This window comes from Littorina saxatilis, linkage group LG9 (genome assembly GCF_037325665.1).
Source record: "Littorina saxatilis isolate snail1 linkage group LG9, US_GU_Lsax_2.0, whole genome shotgun sequence".
NCBI lineage: Eukaryota > Metazoa > Mollusca > Gastropoda > Littorinimorpha > Littorinidae > Littorina > Littorina saxatilis.
Genome location: NC_090253.1, coordinates 25,159,855 through 25,177,909, shown reverse-complemented (window position 1 = coordinate 25,177,909; position 18,055 = coordinate 25,159,855). Strand labels below are relative to the sequence as shown.

The 18,055-nt window shown below is 42.1% G+C and overlaps 3 protein-coding genes across 3 annotated transcripts in view; all 3 read left to right on the top strand.

Annotated features, from left to right (window-relative positions):
• The first annotated feature begins 40 nt into the window (after positions 1–40).
• On the top strand, positions 41–11,918 carry LOC138977151 (mucin-2-like). Its single transcript, XM_070350061.1, has 25 exons — positions 41–217; positions 892–952; positions 1,244–1,291; positions 1,713–1,926; positions 1,978–1,981; positions 2,033–2,144; positions 2,584–2,811; positions 3,071–3,249; positions 3,937–3,997; positions 4,289–4,336; positions 4,742–4,878; positions 5,062–5,173; positions 5,613–5,840; positions 6,100–6,278; positions 6,966–7,026; positions 7,318–7,365; positions 7,777–7,913; positions 8,097–8,208; positions 8,603–8,830; positions 9,090–9,268; positions 9,956–10,016; positions 10,308–10,355; positions 10,757–10,893; positions 11,077–11,188; positions 11,644–11,918. Exons 1-25 carry the CDS (start codon positions 59–61, stop codon positions 11,916–11,918), a joined length of 3,168 nt encoding a protein of 1,055 aa, XP_070206162.1. The 5' UTR covers positions 41–58.
• On the top strand, positions 11,619–17,977 carry LOC138977150 (uncharacterized). Its single transcript, XM_070350060.1, has 13 exons — positions 11,619–11,871; positions 12,131–12,309; positions 12,984–13,044; positions 13,336–13,383; positions 13,803–13,939; positions 14,123–14,234; positions 14,674–14,901; positions 15,161–15,339; positions 16,027–16,087; positions 16,379–16,426; positions 16,832–16,968; positions 17,152–17,263; positions 17,703–17,977. The coding sequence occupies exons 2-13, from the start codon at positions 12,151–12,153 to the stop codon at positions 17,975–17,977; spliced, it is 1,557 nt and encodes a 518-aa protein (XP_070206161.1). The 5' UTR covers positions 11,619–11,871; positions 12,131–12,150.
• Positions 15,225–18,055, top strand: part of LOC138975687 (mucin-2-like) — a 44,123-nt gene continuing 41,292 nt past the window's right edge. Inside the window, exons 1-6 of the mRNA XM_070348426.1 lie at positions 15,225–15,339; positions 16,027–16,087; positions 16,379–16,426; positions 16,832–16,968; positions 17,152–17,263; positions 17,703–17,930. The gene's annotated coding sequence lies outside the window, so the exon portion shown is untranslated. The remainder of the gene's footprint in view (positions 15,340–16,026; positions 16,088–16,378; positions 16,427–16,831; positions 16,969–17,151; positions 17,264–17,702; positions 17,931–18,055) is intronic.

Below are 18,055 nucleotides of genomic sequence, written 5' to 3'. Positions count from 1 at the left end.
ATCTATTTATTTGACGTGATGTGTCCTACTCACAACAGTAACTGTCTGCCCACAAGAGATGACCCCAGAAGTTCCCGCCGGCTCTCAAAAGGTCGAGGGAGAGCAGCCTGGAGAGTTTGTGCAGATAATTAATGTCGGACCTGGCGTGTTTGTGGAAGATGTTCCAAAGGATGGTGACCAGCCAGACACCAAGGTCTACAAGTCAGTGGAACCTGATGTAAGTTTAGGTTGAATTTGTTTCTTGATGTGTGTTTTTTTAACAGTCAACTCCATGTTTAAAGTGGTATCCTTAGCATGAGCGTTTTCGTTGTTGTTGCTTTGAGCATATTTTACATAAAAAAAGTAAAGATATTCCCATAACCATTTTTGGTCGTTTGGGAGACAGATGTTAGAGATATCAACTATTCTCGGGCCAGCTTTATGAGGACGGCGACCCCTTCTCTCCCTCGCTGCCTCTTCCTTCTCCGGCGCTATATAGCGTCAGGTACCCATTTCCCGCTGGGCGGACTAGAAAGCACTCAGAAAAATCCGGTGTTTGTATTCGCCCCATGGGGATCAAAGCCACGACCTCCAGCGTGAGACGCAAGCGCTCTAAGCACTGTGACACTCCTACTCTCCAGATATATTTGTCCAAAGGTCGTTTAATTGGCCTGATGATTAACCCGACAATCTTTGGGAAGATATTATTGTAGTCTGAGATTTAGATAGGTACACCGAGGTTACAGGGATGTAGGATGAGAGCACTTGATTGCAGTGAGTACAACCTTCTTCTATTATCAAATTTCTTTATTTCCTCAACTTTGGGGCGTATCCTAGGTTCTCGTTTGAAAAAGATTGCTAACGAATTCCCACATAAGTCGGTCATCATTTGTGTGTGTTGTCTGTTTTCAGAACAACGATAGATTCACTCCCAAGGCGGGACAACCAATCTTGGTCACCGTGAAGGAAGGAGGTCAGTTGAAATCTTTCTTTTTTTCAGCATATTTTTTAGGTTCAAACAGTGTTTTATTCAACAAGTCTTAGATATAATACATAATGATCATGTTAAGAATCAACAACAAAAAATAAGCTTATACTTGTTTGCTTGGTACTTGTTGTCATTACTGCAAACAGAAAAAAGTACACGGAAAAAGGGATATGAAAACTGAGGTTGTTTTCACAATGAATAATATGAGGAGAAATTTCAGTATTATATAGTTTAAAGGGAATACATTTTCTAAGGTGCGTCACTGTTTTCTTTCAGAAACACCAGCAACACCAAATGATAGATCACGCACTCCACAAGACGTTGGTAAGTTTTAGATCCTGACAACTAGAATGCAGTTTTGAACCGCTGATGACAAATGATAGTGGACAGTGGAATGAAAGTTGTGGACACACACACATAAACACACACTCGCACACACACTCGCACACACACACACACACACACACACACACACACACACACACACACACACACACACACAAACACACACACACACACACACACACACACACACCACCCCTCGTGTTGATTCCCAGTCTGTGTTAAAACATATGTGTTCAAAACTTGACCCAATGTAAATGTTAGGTTATGGTTTGAAATGTGATATTTCATATTGATCAAACGTCAGGCATTGATAAATGCTTTAATTGGTTTTAAAAGGTCAGTCTGTGTTACTTAGTTGTTGGTTTGTGAGAAACAAGTACTGTTCTGTTTGTTAAAATAGTTGCTAAGGAACCCAGCAAACTGGTTGCTAGCCTGCCAACACCAGATGGGGGTGTCCTGAAGGTTTACGAGGTAACACCGAATGACGAAACTCCAATCGCTATTGAGGACCCACAAGATGTTCTGGAACCAGTAACAGTGAGTGCTTTTTTGGACTCATCTTGGCTATTTACAGTAATTTCGTTTTGCTTTGTTGACGCTTGGCATCATATAGAGTAGGCATTGGTGTTTGTTCTATTTTACAAAGCAGTGTGAACATGTTGAAGACATGTGAAATAATAGATTGGAAATAAGTTATGAGTTGACCATTTCTTGTTGCAGGCTGGTCCTGATGGTGACTTCCCAGTGAACAAGTATGGCCCAACAACCGTGATCGTTGTGGACAGTGACAATGAACCCAGAGAAGTTTTGTCTTGCGAGAAAGTCACAACAGGTGGGGACCGAGTTTTGCACCTTTTGCTTTTTTCTATTTGTGTGGGGGGGTCTTGGATAGAGCAGATAGTCAGATGGAAAAAAAGGACGAGAATGTGTTGATAATGTAGTGGTGTTGAGCTTGGCATTGAGGAATCGTTTGAACCCAGACAGACCAAGCGTGTTCTGAAACCCTCTCAAGCTCTGACCATAATTGTTGTAATAACTGCAAGTCATAAAGGCCTGCAACAGAAGTTTATTAATTAGAAGTGATCAAAGACCATGAACTGCTGTCGACGTGCGGTGCAAATAGCGCCCAGTGGGTTTTTCCCAAAACCTGATGTTTCTTTAGAAAAAAAATAGAGAAACACACACGAAAGTAGCTCTAGTCAAAGAAAAAGAGGTTATCAACTGATAGTTTAAGGACACAAAACGAACAATGTGAGGATTCTCTTCATCAGGCACAACAGCTGGACCAACAGTTGTAACACCCACAGTTGGACCAACGACTGGACCAACCACACAGGGACCAACGACTGGACCACCCACAGAGGGACCAACGACTGGACCTACATCTGCACCAACGACTGAACCAACAGCTGCACCACCCACAGCGGGACCAACGACTGGACCTCCCACAGAGGGACCAACGACTGGACCTACATCAGCACCAACGACCGGACCAACAGGTGTGGATAGAAGTTGCTCAAGTATGGCAATTCATTTTAGAAAATGATGCAGTTCTTTTCATCTGAATAATTATGGTCTGTATGAAGCACTACCAGTCTATTTTGTCATTTGCAATTTTGAATAGGGCAGTGTTTGCAGTTCTTGTATTTGTGAATGACTGCCTTAGATCTTTAACCTGTCATATAGTACGATGTGTATTTGGTCTGGTTTGAATTTTAACATCTATTTATTTGACGTGATGTGTCCTACTCACAACAGTAACTGGCTGCCCACAAGAGATGACCCCAGAAGTTCCAGCTGGTTCTGAAAAGGTCAAGGGAGACAAGCCTGGAGAGTTTGTGCAGATAAGTAATGTAGGACCTGGCGTGTTTGTGGAAGATGTTCCAAAGGATGGTGACCAGCCAGACACCAAGGTCTACAAGTCAGTGGAACCTGATGTAAGTTTAGGTTGAATTTGTTTCTTGATGTGTGTTTTTTTAACAGTCAACTCCATGTTTAAAGTGGTATCCTTAGCATGAGCGTTTTCGTTGTTGTTGCTTTGAGCATATTTTACATAAAAAAGTAAAGATATTCCCATAACCATTTTTGGTCGTTTGGGAGACAGATGTTAGGGATATCAACTATTCTCGGGCCAGCTTTATGAGGACGGTGACCCCTTCTCTCCCTCGCTGCCTCTTCCTTCTCCGGCGCTATATAGCGTCAGGTACCCATTTCCCGCTGGGCGGACTAGAAAGCACTCAGAAAAATCCGGTGTTTGTATTCGCCCCATGGGGATCAAAGCCACGACCTCCAGCGTGAGACGCAAGCGCTCTAAGCACTGTGACACTCCTACTCTCCAGATATATTTGTCCAAAGGTCGTTTAATTGGCCTGATGATTAACCCGACAATCTTTGGACTCAGCACGTTGGGAAGATATTATTGTAGTCTGAGATTTAGATAGGTACACCGAGGTTACAGGGATGTAGGATGAGAGCACTTGATTGCAGTGAGTACAACCTTCTTCTATTATCAAATTTCTTTATTTCCTCAACTTTGGGGCGTATCCTAGGTTCTCGTTTGAAAAAGATTGCTAACGAATTCCCACATAAGTCAGTCATCATGTGTGTGTCTTGTGCTTTTTCAGAACAACGATAAGTTCACTCCCAAGGCTGGACAACCAATCTTGGTCACCGTGAAGGAAGGAGGTCAGTTGAAATCTTTCTTTTTTTCAGCATATTTATTAGGTTCAAACAGTGTTTTATTCAACAAGTCTTAGATATAATACATAATGATCATGTTAAGAATCAACAACAAAAAATAAGCTTATACTTGTTTGCTTGGTACTTGTTGTCATTACTGCAAACAGAAAAAAGTACACGGAAAAAGGGATATGAAAACTGAGGTTGTTTTCACAATGAATAATATGAGGAGAAATTTCAGTATTATATAGTTTAAAGGGAATACATTTTCTAAGGTGCGTCACTGTTTTCTTTCAGAAACACCAGAAAAACCAACTGATGGATCACGTACACCACAAGACGTTGGTAAGTTTCAGATCATGACAACTAGAATGCAGTTTTGAACCGCTGATGACAAATGATAGTGGACAGTGGAATGAAAGTTGTGGACACACACACATAAACACACACTCGCACACACACACACACACACACACACACACAGACACACACACACACACACACACACACACACAAACACACACACACACACACACACACCACCCCTTGTGTTGATTCCCAGTCTGTGTTAAAACATATGTGTTCAAAACTTGACCCAATGTAAATGTTAGGTTATGGTTTGAAATGTGATATTTCATATTGATCAAACGTCAGGCATTGATAAATGCTTTAATTGGTTTTAAAAGGTCAGTCTATGTTACTTAGTTGTTGGTTTGTGAGAAACAAGTACTGTTCTGTTTGTTAAAATAGTTGCTAAGGAACCCAGCAAACTGGTTGCTAGCCTGCCAACACCAGGAGGGGGTGTCCTGAAGGTTTACGAGGTAACACCGAATGACGAAACTCCAATCGCTATTAAGGACCCACAAGATGTTCTGGAACCAGTAACAGTGAGTGCTTTTTTGGACTCATCTTGGCTATTTACAGTAATTTCGTTTTGCTTTGTTGACGCTTGGCATCATATAGAGTAGGCATTGGTGTTTGTTCTATTTTACAAAGCGGTGTGAACATGTTGAAGACATGTGAAATAATAGATTGGAAATAAGTTATGAGTTGACCATTTCTTGTTGCAGGCTGGTCCTGATGGTGACTTCCCAGTGAACAAGGATGGCCCAACAACCGTGATCGTTGTGGACAGTGACAATGAACCCAGAGAAGTTTTGTCTTGCGAGAAAGTCACAACAGGTGGGGACCGAGTTTTGCACCTTTTGCTTTTTTCTATTTGTGTGGGGGGGTCTTGGATAGAGCAGATAGTCAGATGGAAAAAAAGGACGAGAATGTGTTGATAATGTAGTGGTGTTGAGCTTGGCATTGAGGAATCGTTTGAACCCAGACAGACCAAGCGTGTTCTGAAACCCTCTCAAGCTCTGACCATAATTGTTGTAATAACTGCAAGTCATAAAGGCCTGCAACAGAAGTTTATTAATTAGAAGTGATCAAAGACCATGAACTGCTGTCGACGTGCGGTGCAAATAGCGCCCAGTGGGTTTTTCCCAAAACCTGATGTTTCTTTAGAAAAAAAATAGAGAAACACACACGAAAGTAGCTCTAGTCAAAGAAAAAGAGGTTATCAACTGATAGTTTAAGGACACAAAACGAACAATGTGAGGATTCTCTTCATCAGGCACAACAGCTGGACCAACAGTTGTAACACCCACAGTTGGACCAACGACTGGACCAACCACACAGGGACCAACGACTGGACCACCCACAGAGGGACCAACGACTGGACCTACATCTGCACCAACGACTGAACCAACAGCTGCACCACCCACAGCGGGACCAACGACTGGACCTCCCACAGAGGGACCAACGACTGGACCTACATCAGCACCAACGACCGGACCAACAGGTGTGGATAGAAGTTGCTCAAGTATGGCAATTCATTTTAGAAAATGATGCAGTTCTTTTCATCTGAATAATTATGGTCTGTATGAAGCACTACCAGTCTATTTTGTCATTTGCAATTTTGAATAGGGCAGTGTTTGCAGTTCTTGTATTTGTGAATGACTGCCTTAGATCTTTAACCTGTCATATAGTACGATGTGTATTTGGTCTGGTTTGAATTTTAACATCTATTTATTTGACGTGATGTGTCCTACTCACAACAGTAACTGGCTGCCCACAAGAGATGACCCCAGAAGTTCCAGCTGGTTCTGAAAAGGTCAAGGGAGACAAGCCTGGAGAGTTTGTGCAGATAAGTAATGTAGGACCTGGCGTGTTTGTGGAAGATGTTCCAAAGGATGGTGAACAGCCAGACACCAAGGTCTACAAGTCAGTGGAACCTGATGTAAGTTTAGGTTCAATTTGTTTCTTGATGTGTGTTTTTTTAACAGTCAACTCCATGTTTAAAGTGGTATCCTTAGCATGAGCGTTTTCGTTGTAGTTGCTTTGAGCATATTTTACATAAAAAAATAAAGATATTCCCATAACCATTTTTGGTCGTTTGGGAGACAGATGTTAGAGATATCAACTATTCTCGGGCCAGCTTTATGAGGACGGTGACCCCTTCTCTCCCTCGCTGCCTCTTCCTTCTCCGGCGCTATATAGCGTCAGGTACCCATTTCCCGCTGGGCGGACTAGAAAGCACTCAGAAAAATCCGGTGTTTGTATTCGCCCCATGGGGATCAAAGCCACGACCTCCAGCGTGAGACGCAAGCGCTCTAAGCACTGTGACACTCCTACTCTCCAGATATATTTGTCCAAAGGTCGTTTAATTGGCCTGATGATTAACCCGACAATCTTTGGACTCAGCACGTTGGGAAGATATTATTGTTGTCTGAGATTTAGATAGATACACCGAGGTTACAGGGATGTAGGATGAGAGCACTTGATTGCAGTGAGTACAACCTTCTTCTATTATCAAATTTCTTTATTTCCTCAACTTTGGTGCGTATCCTAGGTTCTCGTTTGAAAAAGATTGCTAACGAATTCCCACATAAGTCGGTCATCATTTGTGTGTGTTGTCTGTTTTCAGAACAACGATAGATTCACTCCCAAGGCGGGACAACCAATCTTGGTCACCGTGAAGGAAGGAGGTCAGTTGAAATCTTTCTTTTTTTCAGCATATTTATTAGGTTCAAACAGTGTTTTATTCAACAAGTCTTAGATATAATACATAATGATCATGTTAAGAATCAACAACAAAAAATAAGCTTATACTTGTTTGCTTGGTACTTGTTGTCATTACTGCAAACAGAAAAAAGTACACGGAAAAGGGGATATGAAAACTGAGGTTGTTTTCACAATGAATAATATGAGGAGAAATTTCAGTATTATATAGTTTAAAGGGAATACATTTTCTAAGGTGCGTCACTGTTTTCTTTCAGAAACACCAGCAACACCAAATGATGGATCACGCACTCCACAAGACGTTGGTAAGTTTTAGATCCTGACAACTAGAATGCAGTTTTGAACCGCTGATGACAAATGATAGTGGACAGTGGAATGAAAGTTGTGGACACACACACATAAACACACACTCGCATACACACACACACACACACACACACACACACACACACACACACACACACACACACACACACAAACACACACACACACACACACACACACACCACCCCTCGTGTTGATTCCCAGTCTGTGTTAAAACATATGTGTTCAAAACTTGACCCAATGTAAATGTTAGGTTATGGTTTGAAATGTGATATTTCATATTGATCAAACGTCAGGCATTGATAAATGCTTTAATTGGTTTTAAAAGGTCAGTCTGTGTTACTTAGTTGTTGGTTTGTGAGAAACAAGTACTGTTCTGTTTGTTAAAATAGTTGCTAAGGAACCCAGCAAACTGGTTGCTAGCCTGCCAACACCAGATGGGGGTGTCCTGAAGGTTTACGAGGTAACACCGAATGACGAAACTCCAATCGCTATTGAGGACCCACAAGATGTTCTGGAACCAGTAACAGTGAGTGCTTTTTTGGACTCATCTTGGCTATTTACAGTAATTTCGTTTTGCTTTGTTGACGCTTGGCATCATATAGAGTAGGCATTGGTGTTTGTTCTATTTTACAAAGCGGTGTGAACATGTTGAAGACATGTGAAATAATAGATTGGAAATAAGTTATGAGTTGACCATTTCTTGTTGCAGGCTGGTCCTGATGGTGACTTCCCAGTGAACAAGGATGGCCCAACAACCGTGATCGTTGTGGACAGTGACAATGAACCCAGAGAAGTTTTGTCTTGCGAGAAAGTCACAACAGGTGGGGACCGAGTTTTGCACCTTTTGCTTTTTTCTATTTGTGTGGGGGGGTCTTGGATAGAGCAGATAGTCAGATGGAAAAAAAGGACGAGAATGTGTTGATAATGTAGTGGTGTTGAGCTTGGCATTGAGGAATCGTTTGAACCCAGACAGACCAAGCGTGTTCTGAAACCCTCTCAAGCTCTGACCATAATTGTTGTAATAACTGCAAGTCATAAAGGCCTGCAACAGAAGTTTATTAATTAGAAGTGATCAAAGACCATGAACTGCTGTCGACGTGCGGTGCAAATAGCGCCCAGTGGGTTTTTCCCAAAACCTGATGTTTCTTTAGAAAAAAAATAGAGAAACACACACGAAAGTAGCTCTAGTCAAAGAAAAAGAGTTCTCTTCATCAGGCACAACAGCTGGACCAACAGTTGTAACACCCACAGTTGGACCAACGACTGGACCAACCACACAGGGACCAACGACTGGACCACCCACAGAGGGACCAACGACTGGACCTACATCTGCACCAACGACTGAACCAACAGCTGCACCACCCACAGCGGGACCAACGACTGGACCTCCCACAGAGGGACCAACGACTGGACCTACATCAGCACCAACGACCGGACCAACAGGTGTGGATAGAAGTTGCTCAAGTATGGCAATTCATTTTAGAAAATGATGCAGTTCTTTTCATCTGAATAATTATGGTCTGTATGAAGCACTACCAGTCTATTTTGTCATTTGCAATTTTGAATAGGGCAGTGTTTGCAGTTCTTGTATTTGTGAATGACTGCCTTAGATCTTTAACCTGTCATATAGTACGATGTGTATTTGGTCTGGTTTGAATTTTAACATCTATTTATTTGACGTGATGTGTCCTACTCACAACAGTAACTGGCTGCCCACAAGAGATGACCCCAGAAGTTCCAGCTGGTTCTGAAAAGGTCAAGGGAGACAAGCCTGGAGAGTTTGTGCAGATAAGTAATGTAGGACCTGGCGTGTTTGTGGAAGATGTTCCAAAGGATGGTGACCAGCCAGACACCAAGGTCTACAAGTCAGTGGAACCTGATGTAAGTTTAGGTTGAATTTGTTTCTTGATGTGTGTTTTTTTAACAGTCAACTCCATGTTTAAAGTGGTATCCTTAGCATGAGCGTTTTCGTTGTAGTTGCTTTGAGCATATTTTACATAAAAAAGTAAAGATATTCCCATAACCATTTTTGGTCGTTTGGGAGACAGATGTTAGAGATATCAACTATTCTCGGGCCAGCTTTATGAGGACGGTGACCCCTTCTCTCCCTCGCTGCCTCTTCCTTCTCCGGCGCTATATAGCGTCAGGTACCCATTTCCCGCTGGGCGGACTAGAAAGCACTCAGAAAAATCCGGTGTTTGTATTCGCCCCATGGGGATCAAAGCCACGACCTCCAGCGTGAGACGCAAGCGCTCTAAGCACTGTGACACTCCTACTCTCCAGATATATTTGTCCAAAGGTCGTTTAATTGGCCTGATGATTAACCCGACAATCTTTGGACTCAGCACGTTGGGAAGATATTATTGTTGTCTGAGATTTAGATAGGTACACCGAGGTTACAGGGATGTAGGATGAGAGCACTTGATTGCAGTGAGTACAACCTTCTTCTATTATCAAATTTCTTTATTTCCTCAACTTTGGGGCGTATCCTAGGTTCTCGTTTGAAAAAGATTGCTAACGAATTCCCACATAAGTCGGTCATCATTTGTGTGTGTTGTCTGTTTTCAGAACAACGATAGATTCACTCCCAAGGCGGGACAACCAATCTTGGTCACCGTGAAGGAAGGAGGTCAGTTGAAATCTTTCTTTTTTTCAGCATATTTATTAGGTTCAAACAGTGTTTTATTCAACAAGTCTTAGATATAATACATAATGATCATGTTAAGAATCAACAACAAAAAATAAGCTTATACTTGTTTGCTTGGTACTTGTTGTCATTACTGCAAACAGAAAAAAGTACACGGAAAAAGGGATATGAAAACTGAGGTTGTTTTCACAATGAATAATATGAGGAGAAATTTCAGTATTATATAGTTTAAAGGGAATACATTTTCTAAGGTGCGTCACTGTTTTCTTTCAGAAACACCAGCAACACCAAATGATGGATCACGCACTCCACAAGACGTTGGTAAGTTTTAGATCCTGACAACTAGAATGCAGTTTTGAACCGCTGATGACAAATGATAGTGGACAGTGGAATGAAAGTTGTGGACACACACACATAAACACACACTCGCACACACACACACACACACACACACACACAGACACACACACACACACACACACACACAAACACACACACACACACACACACACCACCCCTTGTGTTGATTCCCAGTCTGTGTTAAAACATATGTGTTCAAAACTTGACCCAATGTAAATGTTAGGTTATGGTTTGAAATGTGATATTTCATATTGATCAAACGTCAGGCATTGATAAATGCTTTAATTGGTTTTAAAAGGTCAGTCTATGTTACTTAGTTGTTGGTTTGTGAGAAACAAGTACTGTTCTGTTTGTTAAAATAGTTGCTAAGGAACCCAGCAAACTGGTTGCTAGCCTGCCAACACCAGATGGGGGTGTCCTGAAGGTTTACGAGGTAACACCGAATGACGAAACTCCAATCGCTATTGAGGACCCACAAGATGTTCTGGAACCAGTAACAGTGAGTGCTTTTTTGGACTCATCTTGGCTATTTACAGTAATTTCGTTTTGCTTTGTTGACGCTTGGCATCATATAGAGTAGGCATTGGTGTTTGTTCTATTTTACAAAGCGGTGTGAACATGTTGAAGACATGTGAAATAATAGATTGGAAATAAGTTATGAGTTGACCATTTCTTGTTGCAGGCTGGTCCTGATGGTGACTTCCCAGTGAACAAGGATGGCCCAACAACCGTGATCGTTGTGGACAGTGACAAGGATCCTAGAGAAGTTTTGTCTTGCGAGAAAGTCACTACAGGTGGGGACCGAGTTTTGCACCTTTTGCTTTTTTCTGTTTGTGTGTGTGTGTGTAGGAGGGGGGGGTCTTGGATAGAGCAGAGAGTGAGATGGAAAGAAAAGGACGAGAAGGTGTTAAACATGTAGTGGTGTTGAGCTTGGCATTGAGGTATAGTTTGAACCCTGATAGGACAAGCGTGTTCTGAAACCCTCTCAAGCTCTGACCATAATTGTTGTAATAACTGCAAGTCATAAAGGCCTGCAACAGAAGTTTATTAATTAGAAGTGATCAAAGACCATGAACTGCTGTCGACGTGCGGTGCAAATAGCGCCCAGTGGGTTTTTCCCAAAACCTGATGTTTCTTTAGAAAAAAAATAGAGAAACACACACGAAAGTAGCTCTAGTCAAAGAAAAAGAGGTTATCAACTGATAGTTTAAGGACACAAAACGAACAATGTGAGGATTCTCTTCATCAGGCACAACAGCTGGACCAACAGTTGTAACACCCACAGTTGGACCAACGACTGGACCAACCACACAGGGACCAACGACTGGACCACCCACAGAGGGACCAACGACTGGACCTACATCTGCACCAACGACTGAACCAACAGCTGCACCACCCACAGCGGGACCAACGACTGGACCTCCCACAGAGGGACCAACGACTGGACCTACATCAGCACCAACGACCGGACCAACAGGTGTGGATAGAAGTTGCTCAAGTATGGCAATTCATTTTAGAAAATGATGCAGTTCTTTTCATCTGAATAATTATGGTCTGTATGAAGCACTACCAGTCTATTTTGTCATTTGCAATTTTGAATAGGGCAGTGTTTGCAGTTCTTGTATTTGTGAATGACTGCCTTAGATCTTTAACCTGTCATATAGTACGATGTGTATTTGGTCTGGTTTGAATTTTAACATCTATTTATTTGACGTGATGTGTCCTACTCACAACAGTAACTGGCTGCCCACAAGAGATGACCCCAGAAGTTCCAGCTGGTTCTGAAAAGGTCAAGGGAGACAAGCCTGGAGAGTTTGTGCAGATAAGTAATGTAGGACCTGGCGTGTTTGTGGAAGATGTTCCAAAGGATGATGAACAGCCAGACACCAAGGTCTACAAGTCAGTGGAACCTGATGTAAGTTTAGGTTCAATTTGTTTCTTGATGTGTGTTTTTTTAACAGTCAACTCCATGTTTAAAGTGGTATCCTTAGCATGAGCGTTTTCGTTGTTGTTGCTTTGAGCATATTTTACATAAAAAAAGTAAAGATATTCCCATAACCATTTTTGGTCGTTTGGGAGACAGATGTTAGAGATATCAACTATTCTCGGGCCAGCTTTATGAGGACGGCGACCCCTTCTCTCCCTCGCTGCCTCTTCCTTCTCCGGCGCTATATAGCGTCAGGTACCCATTTCCCGCTGGGCGGACTAGAAAGCACTCAGAAAAATCCGGTGTTTGTATTCGCCCCATGGGGATCAAAGCCACGACCTCCAGCGTGAGACGCAAGCGCTCTAAGCACTGTGACACTCCTACTCTCCAGATATATTTGTCCAAAGGTCGTTTAATTGGCCTGATGATTAACCCGACAATCTTTGGGAAGATATTATTGTAGTCTGAGATTTAGATAGGTACACCGAGGTTACAGGGATGTAGGATGAGAGCACTTGATTGCAGTGAGTACAACCTTCTTCTATTATCAAATTTCTTTATTTCCTCAACTTTGGGGCGTATCCTAGGTTCTCGTTTGAAAAAGATTGCTAACGAATTCCCACATAAGTCGGTCATCATTTGTGTGTGTTGTCTGTTTTCAGAACAACGATAGATTCACTCCCAAGGCGGGACAACCAATCTTGGTCACCGTGAAGGAAGGAGGTCAGTTGAAATCTTTCTTTTTTTCAGCATATTTTTTAGGTTCAAACAGTGTTTTATTCAACAAGTCTTAGATATAATACATAATGATCATGTTAAGAATCAACAACAAAAAATAAGCTTATACTTGTTTGCTTGGTACTTGTTGTCATTACTGCAAACAGAAAAAAGTACACGGAAAAAGGGATATGAAAACTGAGGTTGTTTTCACAATGAATAATATGAGGAGAAATTTCAGTATTATATAGTTTAAAGGGAATACATTTTCTAAGGTGCGTCACTGTTTTCTTTCAGAAACACCAGCAACACCAAATGATAGATCACGCACTCCACAAGACGTTGGTAAGTTTTAGATCCTGACAACTAGAATGCAGTTTTGAACCGCTGATGACAAATGATAGTGGACAGTGGAATGAAAGTTGTGGACACACACACATAAACACACACTCGCACACACACTCGCACACACACACACACACACACACACACACACACACACACACACACACACACACACAAACACACACACACACACACACACACACACACACCACCCCTCGTGTTGATTCCCAGTCTGTGTTAAAACATATGTGTTCAAAACTTGACCCAATGTAAATGTTAGGTTATGGTTTGAAATGTGATATTTCATATTGATCAAACGTCAGGCATTGATAAATGCTTTAATTGGTTTTAAAAGGTCAGTCTGTGTTACTTAGTTGTTGGTTTGTGAGAAACAAGTACTGTTCTGTTTGTTAAAATAGTTGCTAAGGAACCCAGCAAACTGGTTGCTAGCCTGCCAACACCAGATGGGGGTGTCCTGAAGGTTTACGAGGTAACACCGAATGACGAAACTCCAATCGCTATTAAGGACCCACAAGATGTTCTGGAACCAGTAACAGTGAGTGCTTTTTTGGACTCATCTTGGCTATTTACAGTAATTTCGTTTTGCTTTGTTGACGCTTGGCATCATATAGAGTAGGCATTGGTGTTTGTTCTATTTTACAAAGCAGTGTGAACATGTTGAAGACATGTGAAATAATAGATTGGAAATAAGTTATGAGTTGACCATTTCTTGTTGCAGGCTGGTCCTGATGGTGACTTCCCAGTGAACAAGTATGGCCCAACAACCGTGATCGTTGTGGACAGTGACAATGAACCCAGAGAAGTTTTGTCTTGCGAGAAAGTCACAACAGGTGGGGACCGAGTTTTGCACCTTTTGCTTTTTTCTATTTGTGTGGGGGGGTCTTGGATAGAGCAGATAGTCAGATGGAAAAAAAGGACGAGAATGTGTTGATAATGTAGTGGTGTTGAGCTTGGCATTGAGGAATCGTTTGAACCCAGACAGACCAAGCGTGTTCTGAAACCCTCTCAAGCTCTGACCATAATTGTTGTAATAACTGCAAGTCATAAAGGCCTGCAACAGAAGTTTATTAATTAGAAGTGATCAAAGACCATGAACTGCTGTCGACGTGCGGTGCAAATAGCGCCCAGTGGGTTTTTCCCAAAACCTGATGTTTCTTTAGAAAAAAAATAGAGAAACACACACGAAAGTAGCTCTAGTCAAAGAAAAAGAGGTTATCAACTGATAGTTTAAGGACACAAAACGAACAATGTGAGGATTCTCTTCATCAGGCACAACAGCTGGACCAACAGTTGTAACACCCACAGTTGGACCAACGACTGGACCAACCACACAGGGACCAACGACTGGACCACCCACAGAGGGACCAACGACTGGACCTACATCTGCACCAACGACTGAACCAACAGCTGCACCACCCACAGCGGGACCAACGACTGGACCTCCCACAGAGGGACCAACGACTGGACCTACATCAGCACCAACGACCGGACCAACAGGTGTGGATAGAAGTTGCTCAAGTATGGCAATTCATTTTAGAAAATGATGCAGTTCTTTTCATCTGAATAATTATGGTCTGTATGAAGCACTACCAGTCTATTTTGTCATTTGCAATTTTGAATAGGGCAGTGTTTGCAGTTCTTGTATTTGTGAATGACTGCCTTAGATCTTTAACCTGTCATATAGTACGATGTGTATTTGGTCTGGTTTGAATTTTAACATCTATTTATTTGACGTGATGTGTCCTACTCACAACAGTAACTGGCTGCCCACAAGAGATGACCCCAGAAGTTCCAGCTGGTTCTGAAAAGGTCGAGGGAGAGCAGCCTGGAGAGTTTGTGCAGATAATTAATGTCGGACCTGATGTGTTTGTGGAAGATGTTCCAAAGGATGGTGACCAGCCAGACACCAAGGTCTACAAGTCAGTGGAACCTGATGTAAGTTTAGGTTCAATTTGTTTCTTGATGTGTGTTTTTTTAACAGTCAACTCCATGTTTAAAGTGGTATCCTTAGCATGAGCGTTTTCGTTGTTGTTGCTTTGAGCATATTTTACATAAAAAAGTAAAGATATTCCCATAACCATTTTTGGTCGTTTGGGAGACAGATGTTAGGGATATCAACTATTCTCGGGCCAGCTTTATGAGGACGGTGACCCCTTCTCTCCCTCGCTGCCTCTTCCTTCTCCGGCGCTATATAGCGTCAGGTACCCATTTCCCGCTGGGCGGACTAGAAAGCACTCAGAAAAATCCGGTGTTTGTATTCGCCCCATGGGGATCAAAGCCACGACCTCCAGCGTGAGACGCAAGCGCTCTAAGCACTGTGACACTCCTACTCTCCAGATATATTTGTCCAAAGGTCGTTTAATTGGCCTGATGATTAACCCGACAATCTTTGGACTCAGCACGTTGGGAAGATATTATTGTAGTCTGAGATTTAGATAGGTACACCGAGGTTACAGGGATGTAGGATGAGAGCACTTGATTGCAGTGAGTACAACCTTCTTCTATTATCAAATTTCTTTATTTCCTCAACTTTGGGGCGTATCCTAGGTTCTCGTTTGAAAAAGATTGCTAACGAATTCCCACATAAGTCGGTCATCATGTGTGTGTGTTGTCTGTTTTCAGAACAACGATAGCTTCACTCCCAAGGCGGGACAACCAATCTTGGTCACCGTGAAGGAAGGAGGTCAGTTGAAATCTTTCTTTTTTTCAGCATATTTATTAGGTTCAAACAGTGTTTTATTCAACAAGTCTTAGATATAATACATAATGATCATGTTAAGAATCAACAACAAAAAATAAGCTTATACTTGTTTGCTTGGTACTTGTTGTCATTACTGCAAACAGAAAAAAGTACACGGAAAAAGGGATATGAAAACTGAGGTTGTTTTCACAATGAATAATATGAGGAGAAATTTCAGTATTATATAGTTTAAAGGGAATACATTTTCTAAGGTGCGTCACTGTTTTCTTTCAGAAACACCAGCAACACCAAATGATAGATCACGCACTCCACAAGACGTTGGTAAGTTTTAGATCCTGACAACTAGAATGCAGTTTTGAACCGCTGATGACAAATGATAGTGGACAGTGGAATGAAAGTTGTGGACACACACACATAAACACACACTCGCACACACACACACACACACACACACACACAGACACACACACACACACACACACACACACACAAACACACACACACACACACACACACCACCCCTTGTGTTGATTCCCAGTCTGTGTTAAAACATATGTGTTCAAAACTTGACCCAATGTAAATGTTAGGTTATGGTTTGAAATGTGATATTTCATATTGATCAAACGTCAGGCATTGATAAATGCTTTAATTGGTTTTAAAAGGTCAGTCTATGTTACTTAGTTGTTGGTTTGTGAGAAACAAGTACTGTTCTGTTTGTTAAAATAGTTGCTAAGGAACCCAGCAAACTGGTTGCTAGCCTGCCAACACCAGATGGGGGTGTCCTGAAGGTTTACGAGGTAACACCGAATGACGAAACTCCAATCGCTATTGAGGACCCACAAGATGTTCTGGAACCAGTAACAGTGAGTGCTTTTTTGGACTCATCTTGGCTATTTACAGTAATTTCGTTTTGCTTTGTTGACGCTTGGCATCATATAGAGTAGGCATTGGTGTTTGTTCTATTTTACAAAGCGGTGTGAACATGTTGAAGACATGTGAAATAATAGATTGGAAATAAGTTATGAGTTGACCATTTCTTGTTGCAGGCTGGTCCTGATGGTGACTTCCCAGTGAACAAGGATGGCCCAACAACCGTGATCGTTGTGGACAGTGACAATGAACCCAGAGAAGTTTTGTCTTGCGAGAAAGTCACAACAGGTGGGGACCGAGTTTTGCACCTTTTGCTTTTTTCTATTTGTGTGGGGGGGTCTTGGATAGAGCAGATAGTCAGATGGAAAAAAAGGACGAGAATGTGTTGATAATGTAGTGGTGTTGAGCTTGGCATTGAGGAATCGTTTGAACCCAGACAGACCAAGCGTGTTCTGAAACCCTCTCAAGCTCTGACCATAATTGTTGTAATAACTGCAAGTCATAAAGGCCTGCAACAGAAGTTTATTAATTAGAAGTGATCAAAGACCATGAACTGCTGTCGACGTGCGGTGCAAATAGCGCCCAGTGGGTTTTTCCCAAAACCTGATGTTTCTTTAGAAAAAAAATAGAGAAACACACACGAAAGTAGCTCTAGTCAAAGAAAAAGAGGTTATCAACTGATAGTTTAAGGACACAAAACGAACAATGTGAGGATTCTCTTCATCAGGCACAACAGCTGGACCAACAGTTGTAACACCCACAGTTGGACCAACGACTGGACCAACCACACAGGGACCAACGACTGGACCACCCACAGAGGGACCAACGACTGGACCTACATCTGCACCAACGACTGAACCAACAGCTGCACCACCCACAGCGGGACCAACGACTGGACCTCCCACAGAGGGACCAACGACTGGACCTACATCAGCACCAACGACCGGACCAACAGGTGTGGATAGAAGTTGCTCAAGTATGGCAATTCATTTTAGAAAATGATGCAGTTCTTTTCATCTGAATAATTATGGTCTGTATGAAGCACTACCAGTCTATTTTGTCATTTGCAATTTTGAATAG

Excerpts from the sequence above, each read along its gene's own strand:
- LOC138977151 (XM_070350061.1), top strand. The coding sequence starts at position 59 with ATGACCCCAGAAGTTCCCGCCGGCTCTCAAAAGGTCGAGGGAGAGCAG. Across the intron at positions 4,337-4,741 it reads ACGTACACCACAAGACGTTG|TTGCTAAGGAACCCAGCAAA; the intron begins GTAAGTTTCAGA and ends TTGTTAAAATAG. Across the intron at positions 6,279-6,965 it reads ACAAGTCAGTGGAACCTGAT|AACAACGATAGATTCACTCC; the intron begins GTAAGTTTAGGT and ends GTCTGTTTTCAG.
- LOC138977150 (XM_070350060.1), top strand. The coding sequence starts at position 12,151 with ATGACCCCAGAAGTTCCAGCTGGTTCTGAAAAGGTCAAGGGAGACAAG. Across the intron at positions 13,940-14,122 it reads ATGTTCTGGAACCAGTAACA|GCTGGTCCTGATGGTGACTT; the intron begins GTGAGTGCTTTT and ends TTCTTGTTGCAG. Across the intron at positions 15,340-16,026 it reads ACAAGTCAGTGGAACCTGAT|AACAACGATAGCTTCACTCC; the intron begins GTAAGTTTAGGT and ends GTCTGTTTTCAG.